Source organism: Protopterus annectens, chromosome 13.part0 (assembly GCF_019279795.1).
Source record: "Protopterus annectens isolate FY-2018-M chromosome 13.part0, PAN1.0, whole genome shotgun sequence".
Taxonomy (NCBI): Eukaryota; Metazoa; Chordata; order Ceratodontiformes; family Protopteridae; genus Protopterus; species Protopterus annectens.
Window position 1 is genome coordinate 519,198,070 of NC_056747.1, and position 25,241 is coordinate 519,223,310.

Sequence of the window (25,241 nt, forward strand, 5' to 3'; positions counted from 1 at the left end):
TGTTATATGTAACAGCTTGTTTTAAATGTCTATTTGCAGCTTTTGTTATACATGCACCCACTATTGTTTGGCAGGTTAATCCTTTATACATTTTTTTCTTATCAGCATTGGAACCTATGTGACATTTTATAAGACTATTTGTTGTAATGAAAACTCTCAAAAAAGACACACCCCCAGAACCTGTTAACTTAATAAAAACACACAAAATTATGTACATCTTTAAATAGTGTAGTTTACCCCTCCTAATAGGAACAAGTATATCAAATAGACAGTTGTAAACACAGGCCTTAATTAACATAAAACTGAGGTTATCCATGCTAAGACACGCGATTACCTGTGCTTCTACACTAATTGGTGTCTTTTCTTTTTTATCCTTATTCCCTTCCAAGATATGAGAAACAACTTGCATGCTTTCCGAAAACAGTAACTTTTAGTCTTGAAGAAGCCAGTGTTCTGGCTTTTTTACCCAGGTGTCAGCTTGTCTCCCTGGAAACATATAAAAAATGGTAGTCCTCATCTGAGACATGCTGAAACATTTATTGCTAAAGTAAAACGTTACATTATATTCAATGTTGTCTTTCTTACTTTTTTCCACTTAAAACTTGTTAGATTAAGCCAAGGGCCTTAATCCAAACATTCACCTATGCAAAAGTAATAAAACACATCAACTCTACATATATTATAATCTGTGTATGGTTTTGCCTAACCCCCATCTCAACAACCCAAGATTACAACCTGTTAACTTAAACATGCTTTTGTCCAGCCTTTTTCTCCTTTTGCATTGCAATGCCTACATTTCTTAATACTAAAAAAGAAGAAAGAAAAAAAAGCATTTGCTTACTTTTGCATCTTTATCACATACAAGAACAACTGAAAATGCTTTACTATAAAATGTGTAATTTATATTGTGATACCTGTGCACTGGCCCAGCAATTAAGGAGCCTCAATCCACACCAATAATACCAGTGAGGAGCATCCATATAGGGAAAGGATAATAAATACACACAGTAAAGTACAAATTTCCCTTAAGAGCACCACAGAGGTCAGTCACTCTGGGGCTGGTTGCTACCTTTCTTTCCAGGTCCCCAATAAGACTCTCCACTGGCACAGCTATAGGGTCCAGATCTCAGCCTAGCGGGCAAGCTAAAACCTCCAGCACCCTCTCTGTCCAACCAGTGCTTTGTGTCCCTGCTCAAGTAGCTGACACACACTTTGAGATAAGAGTTTATACAACCACACAGACACTCCTGGGGAAGACTGGCACAGGTTGTCCATCTGTGCCCCTTTTTCTGCCTAGTCTAAAAGGTAGTACCAGCTGCCACCACCCACTAATATTTATCAGCTACTCAAAGGCCCTTAAAAGGGTGTTCAATTATTACTGTGCAGTATTATTATCCGAATGATAAGTGTGACTGAACAGTCAAGGCTTATTAGATGACTTGGTACAGTATCACTATATACATGCAATGTACTCTAGAGCTTAAATTAACTCTACATAAAACAGCCACAGTTGAAAGGTTTAAAAATATTTAATAATAAATAAAAACACAAGACAATACTTCTTGCTACACAGTGCTAGTCAAGAGTTCAGAGATCACAGAAATACTTAAAATAATACAGTAGCAAAGTTCTGACATCACAGAAAACAAACTAGTCTAATCTTATTATCTCCTAGCTATATTTAAAAGAAAACACAGTTCTAAATAACTTACATATAGAGCAAAGCAGTACTGGTGATGTTGGATGTTCTCAAGACAAAAATGCTCTGAGCTCTCGGAGTCTCTCTCTTTAAATTGATAACACAGAACTGCTTCACATGACATCATTATTCACACTTCTCTGTTGTTCCCAGGCTAACAGAAACTACATCTACATTCTTTACTTCTGGTCAGAAACCAGAGCAATAAATAACATTTATACTTGCAAATTCTAGCCATTAACTCTGGTCTTAAAACAATAGGCAGGATGCCTCCCTCTAGACATATTGGCTCAGAATTTTGACATCAAAGACAGTTATAAAATGCTTGACTTAGCTTTTTTACAGCCGAGTGCACACTGTTACATTTTTACATTTCAATATCCAATGCAGTCTTTCTCATTTAAGAGAACAAGCCTGTGGCGTACATTAATATTTACAAGTTACAGAATTATCTACAAAATTCTATCTGGCTAGGATGGCAACCTTCACCTGTCTTCACATATATCATAACAAGTTTCGCAGAAATACTGTTGAGAACAGAAATTGTTTTACTTACAGTTACATTTTTCTGCTCCTCCTCCAGTTTCCTTCCAGACGTTAATGACATGAAGTGAAGCAAATGCCTTTCATTTCCTCACAAGTTTAAGTAAAAAAAAAAAAAAAAGTGCACTCTTTTTACACTTTTTCATGTACAGCTGTTTCACAAATGCAGTTGATGCCTTGCAGTTTCACATTTCACTAATTTCCATGTTGCTGGCCATCCTGTTCATCTCCCCACTTCAGATTTGAGCTCATTTTCAAGATACTCATGATTCTTTTAGTCAACTCCTGTATTTTCTCTATCTCTAAAGCATTTTCCTTTGGAACAGTGGAAGAGGTTTAACTGGCAGTCTGTGTGCTTTATTATCAGAAGAATGAGAAGCAGACTCTTCTGTTAGAAAGCTCACATTTTGTTGGAGAAACATTTGTATCTCTTTTTCTGCATAGTCTGCCTCAAAAAATGTTGATCTTACAGGAAAAATTTCCTGAAGATAGCTGGATAAGACAGCTTGAATATCATATCTGCCTCTTGGCATTCTCTGATTTCTGGAATAAATGTACTTCTGCTTGGCGTACAGTGAGTAATCATTTTCTACAAACATTCTACTGTCTCCAACTTTTCATACTTTGCCCCTTTTGCCACGGTTTTGTCAGGATCAACTTTCTACTGGTAGATTTGCATCTTTACTAATACGGGACTTGGCTGTTGTCTCATGGACAGATTTGGAACATACACGATGTGCCCTGTCAGTTAACTCTGCAATGGAGTACCAGTCCATTTGATTATTTGTACCTCTGTAAGTTTAATGCAATCTGTTTCTTCCAGTCTCTCTGGTACCCAGAAAATCTCAGATTTTCCCTATATGCTCTGTTCTCTAATTGTACAAGTTTTTAAAACATCACTACTTGAGCAGTCTCATGCTCAGCCAGCCTTTTTTTAATTTTGACTTCTGTTTTTTATAGTTTTACCTGCTCATCTGAATATCTGTTTAAAGCTTTTTTTATTTTTTCAGCCTTTTGTTATTTTCAGTTGATAAACTCTTTGAATGTACTGTTTAAAGCTCTCTTCTGAGTTTCTGTTTTTGCACTGTGAGAGTTGAAATTAAGCTGTTACTTAGTGTGCATTCATCTTGTAAGTCTTGTAGATGATAGGTTTTGATCCCATTTAGACACACCTTTCTTTCTGAGGACCTGCAACAGGTGTTGAAGGAGGTGAGAAAAGCTGCTACTGGGAAATCATACTTGGCCAAATTGAAAAGGTGTTCTAGTTGGTGCCATAAAAGAGAATAAGCTCTATGTCTAGAGGGTGTTCTGTGGTTCTTCAGTTACCTGTGTGAATTCCTCTGCTCGGGCATGGCATAAACTTTCATCAAGATGCACCTTTCAACTGTTTCTACCTGCCTGCCTTTATACCCCCCCCCCCTTGTTTCAAGTTAAACAATTCTTGAAAGGGACATTACACATTAGGCCATCTGGAAGACAAGTGACACCTCCATGGGCTCTTAATTTGCATTGGAGGAGTTAACGCCTTCTCTCACCTGAACCTATAGCCAGTTCCTCATAATTTTTTTTTTTACATAAAATACTGTATTGTTCATTCTTCTGACTTCAGCTAGATAGATTTCTGAACTACAGGCCCTGATGTCTGACGCCTTTTTTGATTTTTTCATAAAAATTGGATGAATGTTAGAACCATCCCTTACTTTATGCCTAAAGCGATTTCTGAATTTACTTTAAACCAAACCATTCATATCCCTGTATTCTTTCTTGAACTCCAAAACAGAAGGATAGAGAGAATCCTTTATGCTTTAGATGTGCACAGACAGTTAAGGGTATATCTGAACAGGACTAAAGATTTTAAGAAATCTAACCAATGTTTCTGTCCTTTGATGATATGAATAAAAAAATGATAGCCTCTATCTAAATAAAGCATGGTCAGATAGCTGTCTGTAACTGCTCAGTTTTTGTTATTTACACCATGGAACCCCCTCCCCCTGCAAAAGTCCAGTCTCACTGTGCCAGACCTGTATCATCTTCTAAGGGTTTTGGCAAGTGATGGACTTTATATCTATTCTAGAGGCAGCTACTTGGTCCTCTGTATTCACTTTCACTACTAGCTAGACTCAGTTTCCAGGGACATAGCAGGTTTTATTAAAGGTATTCTCCAGTGACATCTAGTACCTGGCTCTTCATCCATTCTCTCTGAATGAGCTTTGGCATTCATCTCGTATAGTCATGGCATGTGAAACAGTGATCTAATAAAGAAAATGGTACAGTTGTGCAAGTTAACCTAACAGTAGATGTTCAGATGTATTACTGTTGCAGTGTATTAGTAAACTTCCATCATCCTTCTTTCCTCCTGCCCCCCCCCCTTTGCCCGAGTTGGGGTATCCCTGTTGTACCTTTGCTCTTCTGATGTGACATTTCATTACATAAGCTCTTTAGAGCTCTAAGCTTTATCCTCCATGTTGAGCAAGAAAGGTTTGAATTTTGGCTTGTCAGTACACCCCTGTTATACCAGCTTGTAATTTCATTGCCGAGGATGGGTACACAGTACAAAGGCAAAGAGCCCAAAGCTTGGTAGACTGGCTGGACATCTGATATCCTTGACTGGATATGTCACACCTATTTGCACACTTAGTGTTATAGCAAGTTAACTTTACACAACTGTACTTTTCAGGTTCACACTACAGTGCATATTTTAACCATAATACTGACAGCAAATGCATCGTAGTTGCATTGCGTTACTATGCACGAGCAGTGCAATGTGGTGTAGTTGCATTGCACTGCTCATGCATAGTAATGAAGCAGTGTAAGTGCTTGTTAATATTCATGAGCATATCCTTTGAAGTCTCAAAGTATCTAAAGTTTCTTTCATTTGAATACATGCTGCCTGGCAGTGAAGCTCCAAGTGACTCAGTATGTTATGCTTGTACATGCCACAAACCAGAACAAAAGGAAAGTGTATGCAGATTTTATTCTCAGCTTATGAATCATAATGCTTACTTTGTCACTTAACTGAGTCATTTGTAGAAGAGTCAGAGATCCTTGAATGGAATTCATCCAGAAAAAAGGAGGTCATTGTCCCACTGTACTCATCCCTCATTAGACCCATTCTAGAATACAACGCCCCATTTGGTATGTACCTCTCAAGACATCTGCAACAACTGGAAAGGCCGCATAAATACCTCACTAAAAGAATCACATGCCTAAAGCAGATGCCCTGTGCTGTCCGTCTAAAAAATCTCCAGATGTACTCTGTCTCATATAGTCTACTCAGAGGAGATCTCTGCTTAACTACAAGGCCATGTCAAACCCAGAGCTGTTGGACATGCTACACTGAAAGAAATCCTAATCCCCAGATCCACATCCTCCAGGGATCTAAACTTTGTCATCACAATGAACAAAACATGCTGGAGGGATAGGTTCCTGACCCAAAGACTCCTCAGACTCTGTCAAGTAGAGCGCCTCTTTGGCCGTCTTCAAAAGGAACCTTGACGATTGGATGGGAGATGGGAAATTCACCCCAGGGATCACATCAGTCCCCCTGCTAGACAGAGGTCCAGGGAAGTAAATATTGTGGGAAGAAATAGCCAGGGAATTGTTATGGCTAGGCTTGTATAGGCCGTAGGGCCGATAGCCTAGTACCAACCTATGAACCTATTAACTACTGATTTACATTGCCTACAGGTTTTACAGGAGCAAGTACCTTTAACTCTTGCCACTGTATCATTTAAACTTTTCCTTCCATCAAAGCAGTCAGTAGTCCCTGCTGGTGGTAAGAGCTACATTCAAAAGGGGCTGTTTCCATGGTTGTGGAAAATGTGTTTCAAAGACATATTAGATGCAATGAAAATACCTCATTGCTGGCTGTTTTGCTTGTCTCTGAATTACATGGTGTTGCTGTGAGTCTTGTTTACTACTTTCCATTAGTAAGCACCTCTGGCGGCCCATACATCATTTTGGCACAGGCACCCCCATCTTGTATTTTCACACACACACACACACACACCAGATTGCACTCATGTCCACTCATCCATGGACACACACACACACACACACACACACACACTCTCTCACACACACACACACACACACACACACACACACACACACACACACACAGACAGCTCCCCTACTTATTCCCAAGCTATCCCCCTTTACTGTGACCAGACAGACACACACACCCACACACACACACTGGGGACCATTCTTCCCCCTGCAGACACTCATGCAGACATCCACACCCACCCCACTATTACCTGTCTGCTGTACTTCCCGGTTCTTACCTCCAACATGATCTCACCCATTGAAACTAATGGAGTGATGCAAACTTCTAGCCAGGTTAACTGAATTGGGTGGCTTCATAAATGTATTATCACAAGCATGTGTGGAGGATGGCACAGAGCTGTTAGCATAGGCCAGTCCCCCAGAATACCTGATTAGCATTTACAGTGGCCACAGAGACAGATCACTGTTGTGCTGCACCTGTTTTTGGTACAGCAATGTGGTAGGGCTGTCTCTGAGTTATTACTTTTCTACAAGTCAGTGTCAGTAGAATTACTTGTCTCTTTCTTGGTATCAGGGATAGCCTTTTCTAGCAGTCATTTTTGGAGCATAATTTTTATGACAGAGGCAACAGAAGAGTTAATTCTGCTAACTTCCAAGCATTGCTGCTTGTGATTTTTTTTTTGTTACCATAAGTGTATATGGAAGACTGTTGTGTAGACTTGTTTACCAAAGTTTGTAATGACAGTCTGTCAGAACAAAACATTGTTAATTTTGTTGATTGTTGTTTTGGGACTGTGTCTTTTGATGGTTTCTGCTCCCTCTCTGAAGTAACAACAGTGTAGTTATGAGCTGCTCACTGTAGTTGTGTACTTTTTGCAGAGACTGAAGTTTTTGCAGCAGGTGCCTCTAGCTTACCTTCCATAGATTCATAGTTAATAGGCTAATGATCCAGGCGGCCTTTCTAAGTGTAGCCAAGTTTTTCTGAAAGAATGATGTCTTGTATCTGAGTAGGACATTGAGAGCCGGGCATTTATAAGCTTCCTCTGTCCATACAGGACATGGGTGCCAGGCCTGGTGTAAATTTCGTATTCCCATGCACTGGTCTAGGTTTTGCTTAAATTGGGTAATGGATAAACTGAGATTCACACGGATGGGAAGCCTGTTCCATAGGAGGGGCAGTCTCTGTGACACATCTCTCCAGCATGTTCTGTTTAAGTCAGACAGAATTTGCCCCTAGACATTGTATTTCTTGTACTCTTTGACTTACAAATGTGTAGGAGATTCATTGATATGGGGTTTGCAGATGCCTTGTATGCCAGGCATAGATCACCTCTCAGCAGTCTATCAGAGACTGAGTAGAGGGAAAAGGTTTTAAGGCACTCTGCATAAGGCATGTTTGCTATGCCTTTTATCCCTTCTGTAAGGAATCTCTGTGGTCGCTCTAGTTGCTGCATATTCCTAATCGTACATACCAAAAGGAGTGTAGTACTCTGTGATTGGTCTGATAAGGGCAGAGTGCAGTGGGGTAATAAGCTCTTTGGACCTAGATGTCATGTCCTTATTTATAAGTTGAGCAACGTAAACATATTTACTCACTGGGATGTCCCCACTCTGGGCCATTTAATCAAGGAGGCAGAATTCTCTGCACTGACACTGGACAGGGGCATTCACTTGGAACACCCAGTATTTCTAGACACAGCTCTCTGTATCAGGCACAGTTTCCCTTAAGAGCAAATAGGGAACACACTCTGCTCGGGGTCTGAGTTTTTCTCTCTCTCTCTCCCCAGGTCCCGAGTAAGGCTCCCCACTGGCACAACTGTAGAGTTAAGTCCTCAGCTGAGTCTCTAAGGCAAGTTCTCCAGCACCCTCTCTGTGAAACCACTGCTGCTTGTTCCTTTTGTAAGTAGCTGACGCACACACACTTTGAGATTTGATTTTCACACACACACCTAGGAAAGGCTGGCACAGATGTACTAGCTATGCCCCCTTCTGCCCAGACTATAAGGTAGTTACACTGTCACCAGACACCCCAAAGCCAGTTACTCTAAGGGTCTTGCAAGGGTACCCAATTATACTAAGTGAAATTAATTTTAATATAAATGGTAATGTTGACCAAACAGCCAGGCTCTCAGGAGTGGCCACAGTATCACCAACAGATGTAAGTACTCTCAAAGGTTAAGATATTCTCTAAAGGTCCAGCCACAATGAAAAGTTTAAATATATTTAACAGTAAATAATAAAAGAACATGAAAATGTTAAATATCTGTTTACCATAAACACCAGAGTATCAGTCACAGGAAATAGTAAAAATAACACAGGTGGACAGGTTCACAACACAATTACAGAAAAACAATACTTAACTAATCTCACTATATTTTCCTGACTGATCTAATTATTCCTTGATTACTTACTAGAGCAAGACAAGATGAAGTAGGCAAAGAATCCTTCTGTGTCAGGTTCAACTAGTATTAAACATTATTTCAGTGCTGAATTCCAGAATGACATCACATACATCTGGCCATGGTTCCATGCAACCCCCGCATTGCTAGAAACTGCTAGTATTTATTACCTGTATGTCAATAATACACACACACACAGAGCCTTGCTAAGATCTGCTGCAGCTCCTGGAAGTCATAAAAATCACAAAACATTTCACTCTTCCTACAGGAGCTAATACGTTATACCTCTTACAGACACTGCATCGCTGGCTTCAGTCAAAATTGTGAGATCACATCTTTATGGCCTAGGCCCAGTAATTTAATTTCTTACTATTTTTAAAGTTTGAGATTAACCTCTTCTCTTTCAGTATTCTATGTTAAAATGTATACATTTAAACGGTTACAGTAATGCATGTGTATTTCTTTCCTGTCCAGCAGGGGCACACTGTTGACACATTTTTAACACAAGCAACTTTACAAATGCATTTTTCGACATAAGCATCTGTACAAATCAGTTTGATATACAAATGACATATAATTCTTTACAAAATTCCAGCTAGCTGTGCTGGCATGTGTTACACATCCACTGCCCTACTTCTCCTGGCATAGCTGGCAATACCTCACATTGTCATACTCATCACTGTTGCTACATGGTGGTGAAGGTAAGGCTGTTGTCTATGTATCTACCCAGATCACTGGGACAACTCTTAAGGGCGTATTATCAACATGGTAATTAGCCGGGATGATTGAATTCCCAAAAGGTACAATTATGCATTTATTAGCATTGAGTTTAAGACCATGGAGTTGGCACCACTTGCTAGTCGGAGATAGACCTTCTTAAGAATGCTAGTGTCTGCAGAGTTGTCTGTGATAACCCAGGCTTGGAATCATCTGCAGACTTAGTCAGCCATAAACATTCAACATTTACTTCCATTTCATCTTTCCTGGCCACATTTTTTTGTTCCTTTTCCATCATGTGTTCTGAAAAATAATGTTTTTGTTTGTTTTCCTTTTTTTGCTCAGACTTTGTAAAGAAACAGAACTTTTAAAGACATTACAAAGTGCCTTTTTGATATACAAGAACTGAAAAACTAGAATGAGCATGTAGACCATTTCATTTGTTTTTATACTCGCATGATGCTGACTTCACCTGGGATCAAATCACAATGTAAAAGAATGCACATAGCAAAACTACAAATCACTACTTGAATAAACAAGAAAAGGAAAAACACATTGTGGTACCTGCTGAAGAGTCTGCCTTTTAAAGAACTAATTGAGTGACCAATGCTATACATACGTAACTAACCACATAACCTGATGAAGATGAGGCATTCTGATTTCACTTTATTCTGTGGGACACTTTGTTTTGGATTTTTTTTTTTTTAATTTTAGTGATCATCTCTTAGGGAAATGTTTTCATAATCCTATCCCAGTTAGTTCTGTAAATGTTATGCTGGTGGTGCAACTGTCTCTGTTATGCTGTGTTCCCTCTACAAGGCTTCAGTGCACAGATGGTGGAGAAATGAGCCCATCTCTGATAGCTCTTCAGTTTACTGATGTACTGCCATTGTGCCATTTAGGGAAACAGAACAGGTCTTTAATTCTGTAATATGCTGCATTCATTGATTAATTAGTCTATGGTTTGAGTAGGAAGGGAAGAGAATGGTCCTCTTGGTATTGTGTCATGCACCCACAGAGGAAAAGATGATTTTATCTGATTGGTACGTATCCATTAAATTGTTCTGTTTTATTTTATCAACAGAAGCTTGGAATGCCAAAATCACAGATCTGAAGCAGAGGGTTGAGGCTCTGTTTAATGAAAAGTGCGGTAAGTACTGCTGACTCTGTCTTGTGACTAAGATTTTTAACTGGCGACAGTCTTATAACTAAGATTTTTTTGCATTTACGTTACAGGTCCCATCCCCCCTTCCTGCGTATGGGGACATGTCTTCAAAAAATCCTAGGGGTATACATTTATGTGCAAGTAATACGATTTTATTCTTCTTAGGAGCTCCAGTATCCTTTATCACATTCACAATAATATGGCCTCTTCTTGCAAGCCTACCTGTTTGTTGTTGTCTCCCGATAAAGTATGCCATAAATCCATGATGGTTTCCTTTAAAATAGATGGTACTTCCCCTGCAGTTATTTTGGCATTTCAGGACTTCTCTAATGCTAATTCCTACAGCTACTAAGTGATGTAAGTAAATTAAGATGCAGTCCTCCCTTGACTAATCCCATTGCCAGAGCTGACACTTGTGCCTCTGATTTCCACTCATGCTCAAATAGTTATGTTGATAAGGTAGTCCCCATCCACACCAAATATAATAAGGAATTTAAAAACAACCCCCCCCCCCCCCCCGGTGGAATAGCCTTATAAATAAATTGTATAACAAGAAGGAAACATTAAGTAAGCTTGTAGGTGCATAGTTACATATTAGGCTAATGACCACTGGGGTCTTTTTAAGCCTACCCATGCATCCCAAGTTTGAGAAGTTCTGATACCTTTTGGTGGTGTAAGCAGGGGCTTGGGAGATGAAACTTAAGGGTTCCATTAAGAAGCTTACATTTTATTTTATTTTATACTTGTTGACTGGGGAAATCAGGCTGGGCACAATGGCCCTTTTTCAGCAGAGGCCTGGGGAGAAAAGCTCCAGAACATGCAGTACAGTCAGAATCTTTTAAGTTGTATAATATCAACAATGTCAGGGGGAACACAATTAAACTTAATTTTACAATGTCAAAATATATCATCTAGCAAATATACATAGAATAGTAAGGGTTTTTATCCTAATTACACTCTATACAGATATAGTTAAATAACTGTGTAGCAGGATAGATGTCACAATATAGAGTACTGAGTTACTTGCAGTGGGTGGAGAGCAAAAGGTTGATTTAATTTTAAGACATACATAAAGTGGTAAAAGCATTGAGAGGCATTAGCCGAATCTGGGGTGTGTAAAGACAGGGTGATAGTTAATAACAGAGTAGAGCAGATGTATAATAGAAGAGCAGGAAGAAAGCAGAAATATTATACTTATCCTGGAGATGTACAGCTATGGAGCCAAATTTATGAGAGGATTTCACATAGATGTGTTTTGAATGCCTGCTGGCTTTCAAAAAGCCTGAGAGCATGTGAGAGGGCATTCTGTATGGTATCTACAATGTTAGAGTATAAAGAGATGCACTATACATTTTGGGCTTTAGTGATGGAGAGGAGGAGGTTGTCTTTAGGGTGAAAATCTTTGGTAGGGTGGTTGTTTTAAAGCAGCCCTTTTAGTGCTGGATACTTATCAGGGTAGTATAAGAGTATGAGCTAGTAGTAGTGGACTGTAGTGCAGGTTATGTGGGAGTTCAGTCCAATTTACATGTTTTAAGGGCAGAACAGTGGTGAGTTCTAAGGAGTTGATTTGCAGCAAATCAATCGATTTTATTGTAGCACTGTCCCAGCCTTGTTTGTGTGGAAGTTTGTAGGTTAGTAAAGAGTGAGGAGGTATACGGTAGCTTAAGTAGGAGCTAGGCTTTATCTATGGTTTCTCTAGTTCTGTATATTTGGTAGGGCTTTGTTCTATGTAAGAGGCCAAGCTTTTTTTTGTATTATTTTTTGTATTATTTTTTTTATTAATTGCAGTTGAAATTTCATATTGTCATCAGTGGTGACGCTTGAGAGTTTGGTGTTAGGGACCGATTCAAGCAGGGTGTTATTTAATGAAGTGATTTTGACAGGAGTTTTGCTTTGTGCGATTGTTTTAAGGATGAGAAGTAGTATTTTCTTTTTTTTGCAGGTTACATAAGAGTTGAGTTGTCCAGTCAGGATTCTATGGATATATAAAGTAATTTCCTGAAGTTCTATAGGTTAGAGGCTGTGCAGATTAGTATAAGCTGAATATGAACTAAAATAGCCTCAGAAACCAACTGTAAATCCTCCTTTAACTACATCAGGAAGCTATTTTTAAACATCTTTATTAAATTAACACATTTTAAACTACAACAAAGGTATCCTATTAACAGACCCATGGAATTAGACTCCATGTTATGTATCATTATGGACCTCATAAATAAAGACATAGGTGACCTCCAAACCCTGGATCCTTCCAAATTTGCCTTTGTGAAGGGCAGATCCTGCCTGTTAAATCTGGTGTGTTTCTTCGAAAATGTGACCAAGCCCATTGATGAGGGCAGATCTGTGCACATAGCATACATCTACCTGGCAAAGATTTAGACACAATCCTACATTTAGGCATTACCAGTAAACTTAGCAAATTGAATATAACCCCCTTCATTATAAGATGGGTTGCCAACTGCCTCATAAACTGGACATACACTGTCAAAGTGGGTGACTCCACATCAACCAGCAAACTTGTAACCAGTGGGGTGCCACAGGGGTCAGTGCTGGGCGCCCTACTGTTTGGTATATACTTCTCAGATGTTCAGGTCCAAACTAAGGAGTTGTGGCTAACCAAGTTTGCAGACAACTGCAAACTAGGTGCAATCATTAAATCCCCAAATAATGTCAGTTTACTCCAGGAGGGTCTCATGCAGACCAACGAGTGTGTATTAGTCATAGTCTCAAATCAAATGCAAATAAGTGCATAGTCATTCCGTTCGGCACAAACAGTGTCCCCTCACACTATCAAAGCAACACCTAAGTACCCATGAAGTGGTAAGGAACCTGGGATCACACGTTGACTGCAACCTTAACTTCGACTACCATCTGTCTACTGTAGTAAGGAAAGCTTTTTATGTAGCACACTTGATTCATAAAGCCATCATCTGGAGAGCAAAAGAAGTTACAACCCCCATATACTCTGGATTTATCTGGCCCATAATTGGAAATGTACTGTACTAAGCATGTGCAGCAATTAGAGACACCTCAGAGGTTACTAACAAAGAATTTCAAGGGGATCCAGCATGTGCATGTGCCTTACACAGACTGACTAAAGTCTTGTCACTGTAATCCGTATTGTGTAGACTTCTTAGGGGAAACTTGTGCCTGACCTACAGAACAATCCAAGACCCAAACCTAATGAACTTGCTGCATATCCGTAAATCAAACGGGACTAGGGGTTCCCGTTCCAAGGACCTAAATATGGCCTGCGACCTAAATAGGACATGCTGGAGGAACAGATTTATCTCCCAGTGACTGCCTCATCTTTGGAACAGGCTATCAATTCATATGAAACAGGACACCTCTGTGACACTGTTCAAGAGGAACCTGGAGGAGTGGCTGGGGCATCGTAAATTCTTACCAGGGATAGAGCCCACAACCCTCCTGGACATGGGTAGTCATCACTAAATGCAATCTTGGGTATTGAGTAGCATTTCTATGGTATTACATTGGGATGAAATGGCTAGGCTTAAAATGACCTCTGGGTCTATAGCCTAGTAATCTCCTGTGATTCTTTGAATATATTAATACAAAAAGAAAGAAACTCTAACAATATCTCTTTAATTGCTTTTGTTATGCAGTGTACATGTGTTTTAAACGATTTTTATTCACTTTAACATCACCTAAATTGCTCAGTTTCTGCTTTACCTTAAACCTCATTCCTCCTGAACATTAGTCTGCATGCATTATTCCCAAAAATTCCACTTATTTCTGTGAAATCAGTTTCTTCCCTTTTTTAAACAACAATATTTTGAGCTTACCCATAGCAGTAACATATTTCTAACCTCATGAATTTAGACATTGAGAAACTGCTCACTTGGAAGTCTGCCCTACTTTTATAGCTATTATCTTAGCAAGGAGGGTCTCAGAGCTTCAAGCCGTCATATGCAAAAAACCTTTCACTGTCTTTCACTGGGATAGTGTAATCCATCCTTCTATGCCTAAGGTGGTATCAGAACATTTTCTAAACCAGACTATCCACTTGCCAGTTTTCTTTCCAAATCCTTAGAACAAAGCAGAACAAGTTCTTCTTTCCCTGCATGTACACAGGCAAATCGGATACTACCTAAACAGGACCAAAACCCCAAGTAGAGCAAAGCAGTTGTTGGTAGCTTTCTCAGAGGTTTGCCTTAAGTTCTGTTACACCCATCATGGACAACTTTACTTGGTCATAGAACAGCTAACTCCAGCAGGCACGAGGCAACTACCATGGCCTTCTTTAAAGGTGACCCTATCCAGGCTATCCTAGAAGCTGCAACTTTGAGCTCTGTGCTTGCCTGCCAGCCAGCAGATAGCTTTTGGAATCCTTCCAAGAATTAGTGCTGCAACATTGACTGAAGAACATAGTCCAGTTGTGTGTCCCACTTACCCTAATTGTAGATCTTCAAGTAGATCAGTGTTGCAGTACAAACTCCCACCTTTCAGCTCCTCTATCTGCTGATTCTTCCTTTCCTCTTGCTTGGTGCACGGGGGGAGTGGAGTTTCCTGCAGGTAATTCCTTTATCATTATCATACCGTCTCTGCTCCTATTAATTTCTTCTTACATGCTCAAATTCAGTCAATTGGGGAGGTCATGCTGTCCTCAGGCATCAGACTACTTGTCTGCTGCCATGAAAAACCTGAAGATAGTGCCGATGGATGCACTTTTGATACCCCGATGTCAGTCCTGCGACATCTTGCAAATGGCAATGCTTATCCCGATCCACCTTCTGGCAATTGGCGCTTCGTCACCAAATTACTGATCGTAGATCAACTAACACGATGTTTCCATCTAACACGCACTTTCCCTCCTTTTAAGCACTAAAACGTTTGCGCGTGCAAGACAAATGTGGTCCTTCAACTTAATCAAATAAGACTCCTCCTAATTCAAAGAAGTACGAAAACTATAACAACAAAAACTATAGCAAGCAAAAGGTAAAGTCGCACAACTTAAATCAAAATGGAAATACTAATCGACAAAGCAAGGCCAGGATTTTCAGAACAGAATTGCAGAACAGAAGAAGAAAAGGCAAAGAAGAAGAAGAGCGAACAAACAATTTAGAACAACAAACTTGTTTATTTTTAAAATCCTACTGTCATTCTCCTAATGTCTAAATTTTTTTTAGCTTTTTAAGACTTTTTTAGTTTTTTACTTTAATTTCAATTTGAAATTAATTTCAAAGGGTTAAACTTACAAATGTTTTTGTTTTGTGATAACCCCCAAATTGATAATGCTTTATTCTGTACTAACGAATTGTAACACACTTAATTTAATGAAATTATAAGTTAACGATCTTATTTATAATCCTCCATTAGAATGTAATATATTCTTATACTTATAATAGATAATTGGATATTAATTTTGTTATAAACAAAAGATTAATTTAGATAAACAAACAAGAATTAGAATCACCAAAATTAAAACAACAAAAGAACATGAAATTAAATTAATGGGTTAATTTATTTATAATATTTACATAAGATGTATGTAGGTGGGACTATATTGGTGGGTAGCTTATTTTTTATATAGAACAGATAATACTAACTAAGATGCTTTACTATTAACTGCAAGTTATAAAAAAGTGTCCATCATAAACTTAACAAATCAATAAAAAAGAATAATTTAAGAACAGTCATTGGATTTGTTCAATCCTGCATATCCTCAGATTATCCTTTTTCCCAAGCATTCCAATGGCAAACTGTTTTCCCATGTTTGGTGTTCCCAAACATTACAATAATCATGTTCCCCAAATAGATACATATTTGTAAACATTACATATAAATATGCAAAGTGAAAAAAACAGAACCACAAATCTGTAGAGAAACAAAACCACAAATCCATAACAAATCAGAGTAGCGATTTTTATAGTTGATTTACAACAACTCATTTAAAGATGATTTAAAGATGAAATTATTGTTGATCTTGCTGATATTCTGTTAAATGACACATTCCACAGGATATTGGTTTAGAGTGAATTAGGAAACGATAATTTATTAAGGAAAGATTTCCAGACACAATATTTATTTTTAATCAAGGTTTTAGTTTTGTTTTTTTAATAATATTTTTTTAAAAAAAAAAAGAACATTTATTTACAAATTGTGGTATTCATATTTTTTCCATGGTGGATCTTTTAACAAAACAGTAATTTTTTTTTGGGAGCATCACTATCTTTTTAAATATGCTTTAGATAATAAATTATAGTAAATGGTACTACAGATTTACCAGAATATATATTTATGATTAGAAAGAAATTTAATAAAAGATTTTCTTATTTAATAATTTTTTACATTTTATTCTTTCTTTTTACATTTAACTATAGAATTTAGAAAAAAAAGAAATTAAAACAACATAAATTGAAAAAAAAACACGATTGAAAATCTATATTTACATAAAAATTTTTGAAAATTTTAACATTTATTTCTTTTTTCAGAAGGAGTGTTTAAGTTTCTTCCAGAAGACAGGCTTCGGGAGATGAGTTTACAGCTTGATGATGTGATATGAGTTGATGATGATGAAACATTTGATGAGGAAGAGATGCTAGTTAAAATGTTTTTTATAGATTAGGTTGTATTCCAAAACTTATTTATAAAATTATGAGGTTAAACTTAAAAATTGAAAGTGGTCATTTAATTTTTAGGCTATGAATTTAATTCCTTGTAACCCTTGTTGTTTTTGGATAAAATAGGTATAATGCCTAAAATGATAAAGTCAGTTAAACCTAAAAAATAGTTTGAAAGTTTTCACTAATTTTTGAAATTTGCAACCCCCATTAGAGACAAGTTTCTAACCACGGTAATTTTGTTTGTGTTGCATGGGTGATATTTTGATATTGTTTACAAAAAAGCACCATCATTAAAAAAAAAAAAAGCAATCAAAATTAAAGGGAGATTAAAGCTCCTATGCCTGTTTATAAGATTAACAAACATGTGTTTTAAATATTTCAAGTCTAACAACATTGATTCAGCATATCTAACATTCATATATATGATTTGTAAAATATTAAAATGTACAAATGTAATTTTTAAAATTTGTTATTTATTTAGCCTATTATTTTGTTCAGGCGTAAAGCGTAAAGGGAGATGCTTATTTCCACCGCATACATAATTTGGGAAACATTGGGAAACAATTGGGAAACAAACATCACTAAACACGTGATAAAAACATCCATTGTTTATTCGTCATTTTTAAAATTTTATAAAAAAATAAAAATCTGGGGTGGATCTACATAATAATACAAGAGAAAAGGGATTTGTTTGTGCAAACAAAAAACACCTAACTCAGCCCTGGTGTAATGATGTGTGTTCGATTAAGTGCCTATTATGACTTAAAGTTTTGAATGAATGGACACATTTGATATCATTTTATTTCCATAACAAATGTCATTTTTTTTGTGTATTTTTTGTGTTTGTGTTGCATTTGAGTAATTTATTTATACAACATATATATATGTGTGTATATGTATATGTATATATTGCAGACATGCATGCAGCGCAGAAAAGCTAGTAATAAGAGTAAAAAAGTTCTAGCATTGACTTAGCATTCATTTGTTTACTATCACTTATTTTTTTTTTTTTTTTTGTATTTTCTTTTTTTGTTTTTAAAGACTATGGAAAGCAGGCCATTTGAGGACTTGTGCATGTCAAGAAGACACAAGAATCAGTACTGCAATACTGATGTTTATGAACATCTACAGATCTGCACTTATTGTAAGTGGGGCAGAACTGTACTTTTTCTCTGGCCCGAGAACCACTGCTGAGAGCTTCACTGCCTGCCATCTCCCAGACATTTAGCCATTCCACCTGTGGGTCTGTATGATGTCTTTGAGGACATCTCTCTGCACCCTGACTCCTTTCCTGTTGATCATAGGAAGACAGATCACTTCTGTAGGGTGCATGAGACCCACAAGCACCTTTACAAGAACCTACTGGGAGATCCCGTGGTGGTGTCAACTGAAACTGCCAAGGGAGCTCCCAATGATGCAATCAGGCATCCCTTACCAAATGACAGAGAGAGCAGAATGCTAGATTGATTTGGTAAAATTACTTTTACATTAGCTAGCCTGGCTGTGAGGGAATTTAACTGCCAGTTTCCCCATGATAAAGTACATGGAGTGCTCACAAGAAAAGATCATTGCTAAGGCAGAGGAGATCTCAGACAAGAGGGACATATAGGAGACTGCTAGATCAAACCTACAGATGTCCACACACACACAAAAAATGTGGCTGTGATGCTTTGGATGCATCATTTAGGTCAGCTGCTATAGGGTATACACAGACATGCCTGGCTGAAGACTCAGCTCCTCTTAGACCATGTGAAGGCAAAACTTCTTGATGCCCCACTGGATAAAGAGTTCCTCTTTAGTACTCCTGCTGAGAAAGTTTTTTGAAACTGGATGGAAAAGGAAACAAAACAGTTAAAGAATTTTGTTTTTCTCCCATATTTAGATAAAATAGGAAATAAACATCTAAATCTTTGCCACTGACCCCGAGGCAGGAAAAAGGGAGGCTTCCCCAAAGCAAGAGACTGACAGAGCAGAAAGTGGCAGGCTGATTATCTATCTAGACCTGGGTAATCCAATGCTCCCCAGAGAGCAGCTGTGACTATCCACTGCACCTCCCCCCCCAAAAAAAGCATCCAAACATCATAGATAGTGGCTATTTCATACAGTTCAGAGGAGCACCCCCTTTTTTAGGAATGCCAAAGCCCGCAAAAGACAGAGAAGAAGTCTTTTTCCAAACCTGAGTTTCTGCAGCAAGGTCTGTTTGACCAGTCCCTGCAGGAGAAAAGCGCACAGGGTTCTACTCAAGAATATTCCTGGTCCCAAGAAAAGAGGGCACCTGAAGACCAGTCTTAAATTTTCAAAACTCAGTAAGTCCCTTCATATTCCAAAGTTCAAAATGCTAACCTTGCAAAAACTAACTACCCATGAGCTTCCAGGGAAGCATGTATGTTGTTCTTAGACCTGAAAAGATGCCTAACTTCATGTTCCTATAGTGAAGGAACACAAAAAATATTTTTCTGCCAGAGGGACTACACTACCAGTTCTGTTGATTTACCACTTGGCTTATCTACTGCTTCCAGAGCACCAAATCTTTAGAACCATTGCACAATTCTATTAGTTCACTTATACTCTTACTTGGATGATTGCCTGATCCAGGGGAAATTCACTCTGAAACATGAGACCACTTCATAAATCACCAATGATTACTCCAGGAGGTAGGTGCCCCCCTCAACAACTACAAGTTTCAACTTCAGTCACAGATGAGAATTCTCTTTCTGGATGCATTGATAGATTCAGTGCAACAAAAGGCCATCTAATTCTAAGACAATGTCTCCTTTTTGACAAACTGTCTACAGAATCTTTACAGACAATAGGCAAGAGGGGTTTAAAATGTTTTGGAGAAAACTGGCAAAGGAACCAAGGTATTGGGAGCAAATAACTAGAAAGGGAAAGGTAATGGAATGGGAAGATGCCAATAATTTATTTGGACTGCATCTTAGAGATTGCATTCCCTATCAAGGATTGATATCCAAAGTATAGGCAAAGAGAAAGAAATAGATGGGTCTTAAAGGAAACACCAGCACTGGTAGAGTTTTTAATAGAATCTAGAACAGAAGTTGCCATTAAAAAAAGGAGCAGTTAGTAGAGCATATAAAATATTGCATGATAACTTTAAGAATCAGAGGAGCTTAGAAAGGATTGGGAAGAGAGACTGGATAAGCAATTCACAAAGAGACAATGGGGGGATATATGTTTATCTCCCAAATATGCAACAACGTCTAGAAGATTTAGGATCTTTGCCTAGAAGTGTTTGCATAGGTATTTTTATACCCCAAGAAGACTCCAAAGCATTTTCCTTAGGTGGATAGTAAATGTTGGAGGTGTGACGAGGAAGAAAGAGGGGGCTGGGAACATGTTTTTTTGGGAGTGTAGTGAGATGGCAGACATTAGAGATTCCCTACGGACCGCTATATTGGGGATGCTGGGTGAGCATACTGAATTGATTGGAGAGATGATTTTTTGAGTTATAATGTAGGATCGGAATTGCCTAGACATAGTAAAGTCTTGCTGAGTCTAATTTTGGTGGCTGCCAAAAAGCAATTACTAGAAAATGGAAATCAAAGTCTAAACCAACTTTACTAGAAGTAGTGACTAGAGTAACAGAGATGTTATCTTTAGAAAAGGGAAGAAGCAAACTACATAGGAAAAAATGAGAATTATGGGAACAATATATGCAGAGAAGGAAAAAGGTTTAAAAGAGGGCAGGATTTAAATGAGTTGTATAATACTTAACTGGCAATGACTGGTTAGATTATAAGTGATGTATAATGTTTGCATCTACAGTTATTTCAGTGGTGTCTGTGATGCATAATAATTGCAACTAAAGTGGTGTCAATGTTTTTCATTTATATAAATGTATGATTGCCTATGTCATATGTGGTAATTTAATAAAGATGTTTTTGTTAAAAAAAAAAAAAATGTCTACAGAACCTTTTTGAAAAGCAGGCAGTCAGAGCAAGAGAATTCCTAAGATTGTTGGGATACATGGCATTCTGCATTTTAATGGTACATCTTGCAGAAATGCACACGAGGAAGCTCCAGTGATTCCTAAAAAATACTTGGGAACAGCACTCACAGCCTGGTGCTGCTGCTTGTCTGCCTAAGAAAAGGAACTAATTGGGTGGAAAGAGATCATTCTACAGAATCCAGGGACAAGTTTCAGTCTGGAAGAGACTTACAAAACTATAACCTCAGACAGTTCAGACATAGCCTGGGGAGTACACTTAAAGACAGCTGAAAGTGCAGGGAATTTGGACTCTGTGCAAAGGAAACTGCACTGCACATAAATTGCAATGAAATGCTGGCAGTTTTTCTGACAGTAAAAACCTTCCAAAGCAGCCTGATGCCAGGAACACTGTAGATTTGGACAGACAGCACCATTCATGGTACATAAACAAGGAAGGTCATTCATATGCCACCCCTTGCAGTTTAGTGACAAAGGTATGGTTCCTAGCACAAGAGCTACAGCTCACTCTTTTTATAGCATCTGACATCCTGGGCCAGAAAACCCCCATACTAGATTTCACTGAGCAGGGGCCTTCCAAAGCTCAGTGAATGGATACTTGAGAGAAATCTTCATGGACCTCTTTAACAAGTGGGGAAATCCAAGTGTGGGTTTTTGCCTTTCCCCTGAACAGTTACAAAGGAAGTTCATCATGTTTCATTGTTGCAGTCATTACACTTGGGTTATCCTGCTGGCAGGCTACCCGCAGTCGGCCTGAATTCCAAAGTTCTGGTCCGGGGTCGCCTCTTCCCTGACGTCAGTGCGCCAGGGGTATACAAGATGCAGCCGACGCCATTTTCTTCAGTCTTTCTTGCCGCACGGTGCCCGAAGCAAAAGCAGTTCGCAAGTGCCGGTCGGCCGACTCCTGAGATTTTCGAAATTGAATTTCAGATCCGAAGTCTTCAATAAAGCTAAGTACCCCATTGGGGAAACTTTTTTCTTGCTCCAGACCGATGTCAGAAAAAGTTAACAATTGTATTTATTGTGGGAAGCAAATACGTCATAAGGATTTTCATTCTTACTGTATTCCTTGTCTAGGCCCTGACCACGACGTTGCTAGTTGTCGGTTTTGTGCTAGATTTAACCAACGCACTATTAAGCGTCAGTACGATTTTGCATTTTATTACTTTGGCCGAAGGTATAACTATATAATGCCGTCGGAACAGCCGATGACCGGAGTTCATAAAAAGCACAAGGAAAAAGAAAAGGACAGACATCTGAGGTCCAAAACCAACGACGAAGCCTCTTCTAGGCCAGTCGCCGGTTCTCAGTGAGGTGCTTTCGCAGCCCCTGACACCCGCTACCTCAGAGCCACAGGCCGCCTCCGACTCCCACATGGAGACAACTAGGCCTCTGGATACTCAAGGTATTGGGCCTTCGGAAACTAAACCCTCAGATGGGTCCGGAGCTGCAGAGCAGGCATCGGCTTCTGAAGGTGTTTTCAGACCTACACAGCTTTACATCAAGCCAACTTCAGCATCCAAGACAAAGACTAAAACAGCTTTAAAGACAAGGAAACAAGTACAGCATTCTCCAGGACAAACTTCCATGCCTAAGAAACAGATGCTCAAAATGGCTGAAGACCTAATTACGTTGATCATCCCCCTCCTGATAAGAGGCCTAGGCAAGACACTGAATATGATTCCTCTGATCAGGTTTCCATTTCCTCTGACTCCTCTTCAGAACAAGGATACTCTATTCCTCCCTATGAGGATTCTGATGCTGAAGAATCTATTCCTTCAGCTTCTCCTCCTGAGGATTATTCCTTTGGGAAAACCTTGCATACCATGAGGGAGCATTTCCACTGGGAGAGCCAAGATTACTCAGAATCTAAGAAAAGGCTCAGAGACTTTCTTTTACTACCTCAGCACAGACCTCTTGCTATTCCACCTGTTCTAGACATTGTAGATGATGTATTTTCAGAGTCCGGTCTGTCCCCTGACTCTCTACCTCCTGCACCTGTTAAGCCAGACAGATACTACAGGGTTCCAGATTCTCATACATTTCTATATAAAAACCTTGCTTCTGACCCAGAAGCTATATCTTGGGGTCCCAAAGGGGTCAAGGCCTCTACTGCAAAAAACCCTGTCCCCTCAGATAGAGATTCAAGGGCACTGGACTGATGGGGGAAAAAAGTTTACACTTCTGCTACCTTAGATGTAAGGGCTTTAAATTGTCAGTTTCATATGCTTATATCAGCAATACTTATTGTCTCTGCTAAAACAGAAAATTTTAACAAATTCTGAATGTCCTGAGAACAAGGAAATGCAGGATTTATTGCATGCAGCTGAACAAGTGAGAAAGCATACTTTGCAATGTGGTTTTGATTCACTGGAGGCCTCTTGCAGGGCCGCTGTTACAGGTTCTGTCATTAGAAGGCATGCTTGGTTAAAGGAACAGTCTCTGCCTGATCATGTTAAAGCAAAATTATTGGATGCTCCATTACAGCATGATACTTTGTTTGGTGTTAAGGCAGAAGAGGTGTTGAAGAAAATGGAGGATAAAGCTAAATCCATGCAGACAGTAAAGGATTTCTTACAGGTACAGCCACCCAGATTCAGCAGGAACTGGCCTTCTAAAAATTCATCCTTTCCCGTGTCAGACAGGCCACAAAGAGGCAGATACAGACGCCCTAGAGGCAGACAACAGCCCCAGGGGTCATACAGGCCCAAACAGTGGAGTGCTTCTACCTCCAAAAGCGGAGAAGACAAATCACAGCCGTATAGGAGACAGTCCCAATGACTTCCCTCTGCCAGTGCCAAACTTTTATCTTTTGGCAGCACCCTTAGGGGGAAAGCTAGCGCTTTTTTCACAGAATTGGCACATGATCACCCAGGACAAATGGGTCTTAAATATAGTCTCTCAGGGCTACAGGTTCCACTTTCACAACCTTCCAAAGACAAAAGGTATGCCAGACCTGCCACACAATCAATGCGCAGAGGCACAAAAACAAGTTTCATCTCTCATGGACATGAGAGCTATTCAGCCAGTGCCACAACAAGAGCAGGGTCAAGGATTTTACTCAAGACTTTTCTTAGTACCAAGAAAGGGCAAAGCATGGAGACCAATTCTGGACCTGTCTATTCTAAATACTTTTCTGGATGTTCCAAAATTCAAAATGTCGACTCTAAAGCAGCTTCTGCCCATGGTGGGCAAGAAGTCTTGGCTCGTAACTTTGGACCTCAAAGAGGTACACCTGCATGTTACTATCAGACAATCTTGCAGAAGATACCTCAGATTCATAGTTGGCTCAATGGCACTACCAATTCTCTGCACTGCCCTTTGGCTTATCTACTGCACCCAGGATCTTCACAAAATGCCTGGCACCAGTAATTGCATTTTGCAGACAAAGAGGAATTCAAATATATCCCTACTTGGACAACTGCCTTATTCAAGCAGAGACCAAAGACATTCTACTAAAGCATCTGGCTTTTGTAAAAAGATTACTAATTTGCCTAGGGTACACAGTAAACGAAAAGAAATCAAAACTAGTACCCTCCCAAGAGATAATATTTCTGGGTGCAAGCTTAAATACAACTGCCCAGATGGCTTATCTCATGCCAGACAAACAAAGGCAACTGACTTCTTACTTCAAAAGCATGGCAACAAAGACCCAGTTATCTGCAAGAAGAATTCTGCAGGCTCTGGGCTGCATGGCATCCTGCATTCTGCTAATTCCATATGCAAGACTGCATATGAGGAAACTACAATGGTATCTAAAAAGTGTTTGGACTCAACATTGCAACAGCCTGGAATCATTAATTTCACTCATTCCCTGCCTTCAACAGGAGTTTTGATGGTGGGCACAGGCCTGTCACCACAAGGGAAAGCCATTCACTTTACCCACAGCCAGGCAAACACTAACAACAGATGCCTCGGATTATGCCTGGGGGGGTCTACATGGCAGGAAAATGTATTCAGGGCACATGGCCCGCAAGCCAAAGGCATCTTCACATTAATCAAAAAGAGATGCTGCACAAAATGCCCTCACAGCCTTCAAGGACCTACTTCATCCAGGACAGCTGCTGATAAAGATGGACAACACCACAGTCATGTGGTACATAAACAAGCAGGGGGGCACACATTCCACCCCTGTCTGCAGACAAGCCATGATTTTGTG

General features: G+C 39.1%; 1 protein-coding gene across 6 annotated transcripts in view; it reads left to right on the forward strand.

Annotated features, from left to right (window-relative positions):
- The window catches only part of GTF2I (general transcription factor IIi), a 1,956,122-nt gene that overhangs the window by 1,557,250 nt on the left and 373,631 nt on the right, over nucleotides 1-25,241 (forward strand). For all 6 annotated transcript variants that reach the window (XM_044054149.1, XM_044054150.1, XM_044054148.1 and 3 more), the window contains one exon: nucleotides 10,451-10,516. In XM_044054149.1, the coding sequence (XP_043910084.1) occupies nucleotides 10,451-10,516 (66 nt within the window). The remainder of the gene's footprint in view (nucleotides 1-10,450; nucleotides 10,517-25,241) is intronic.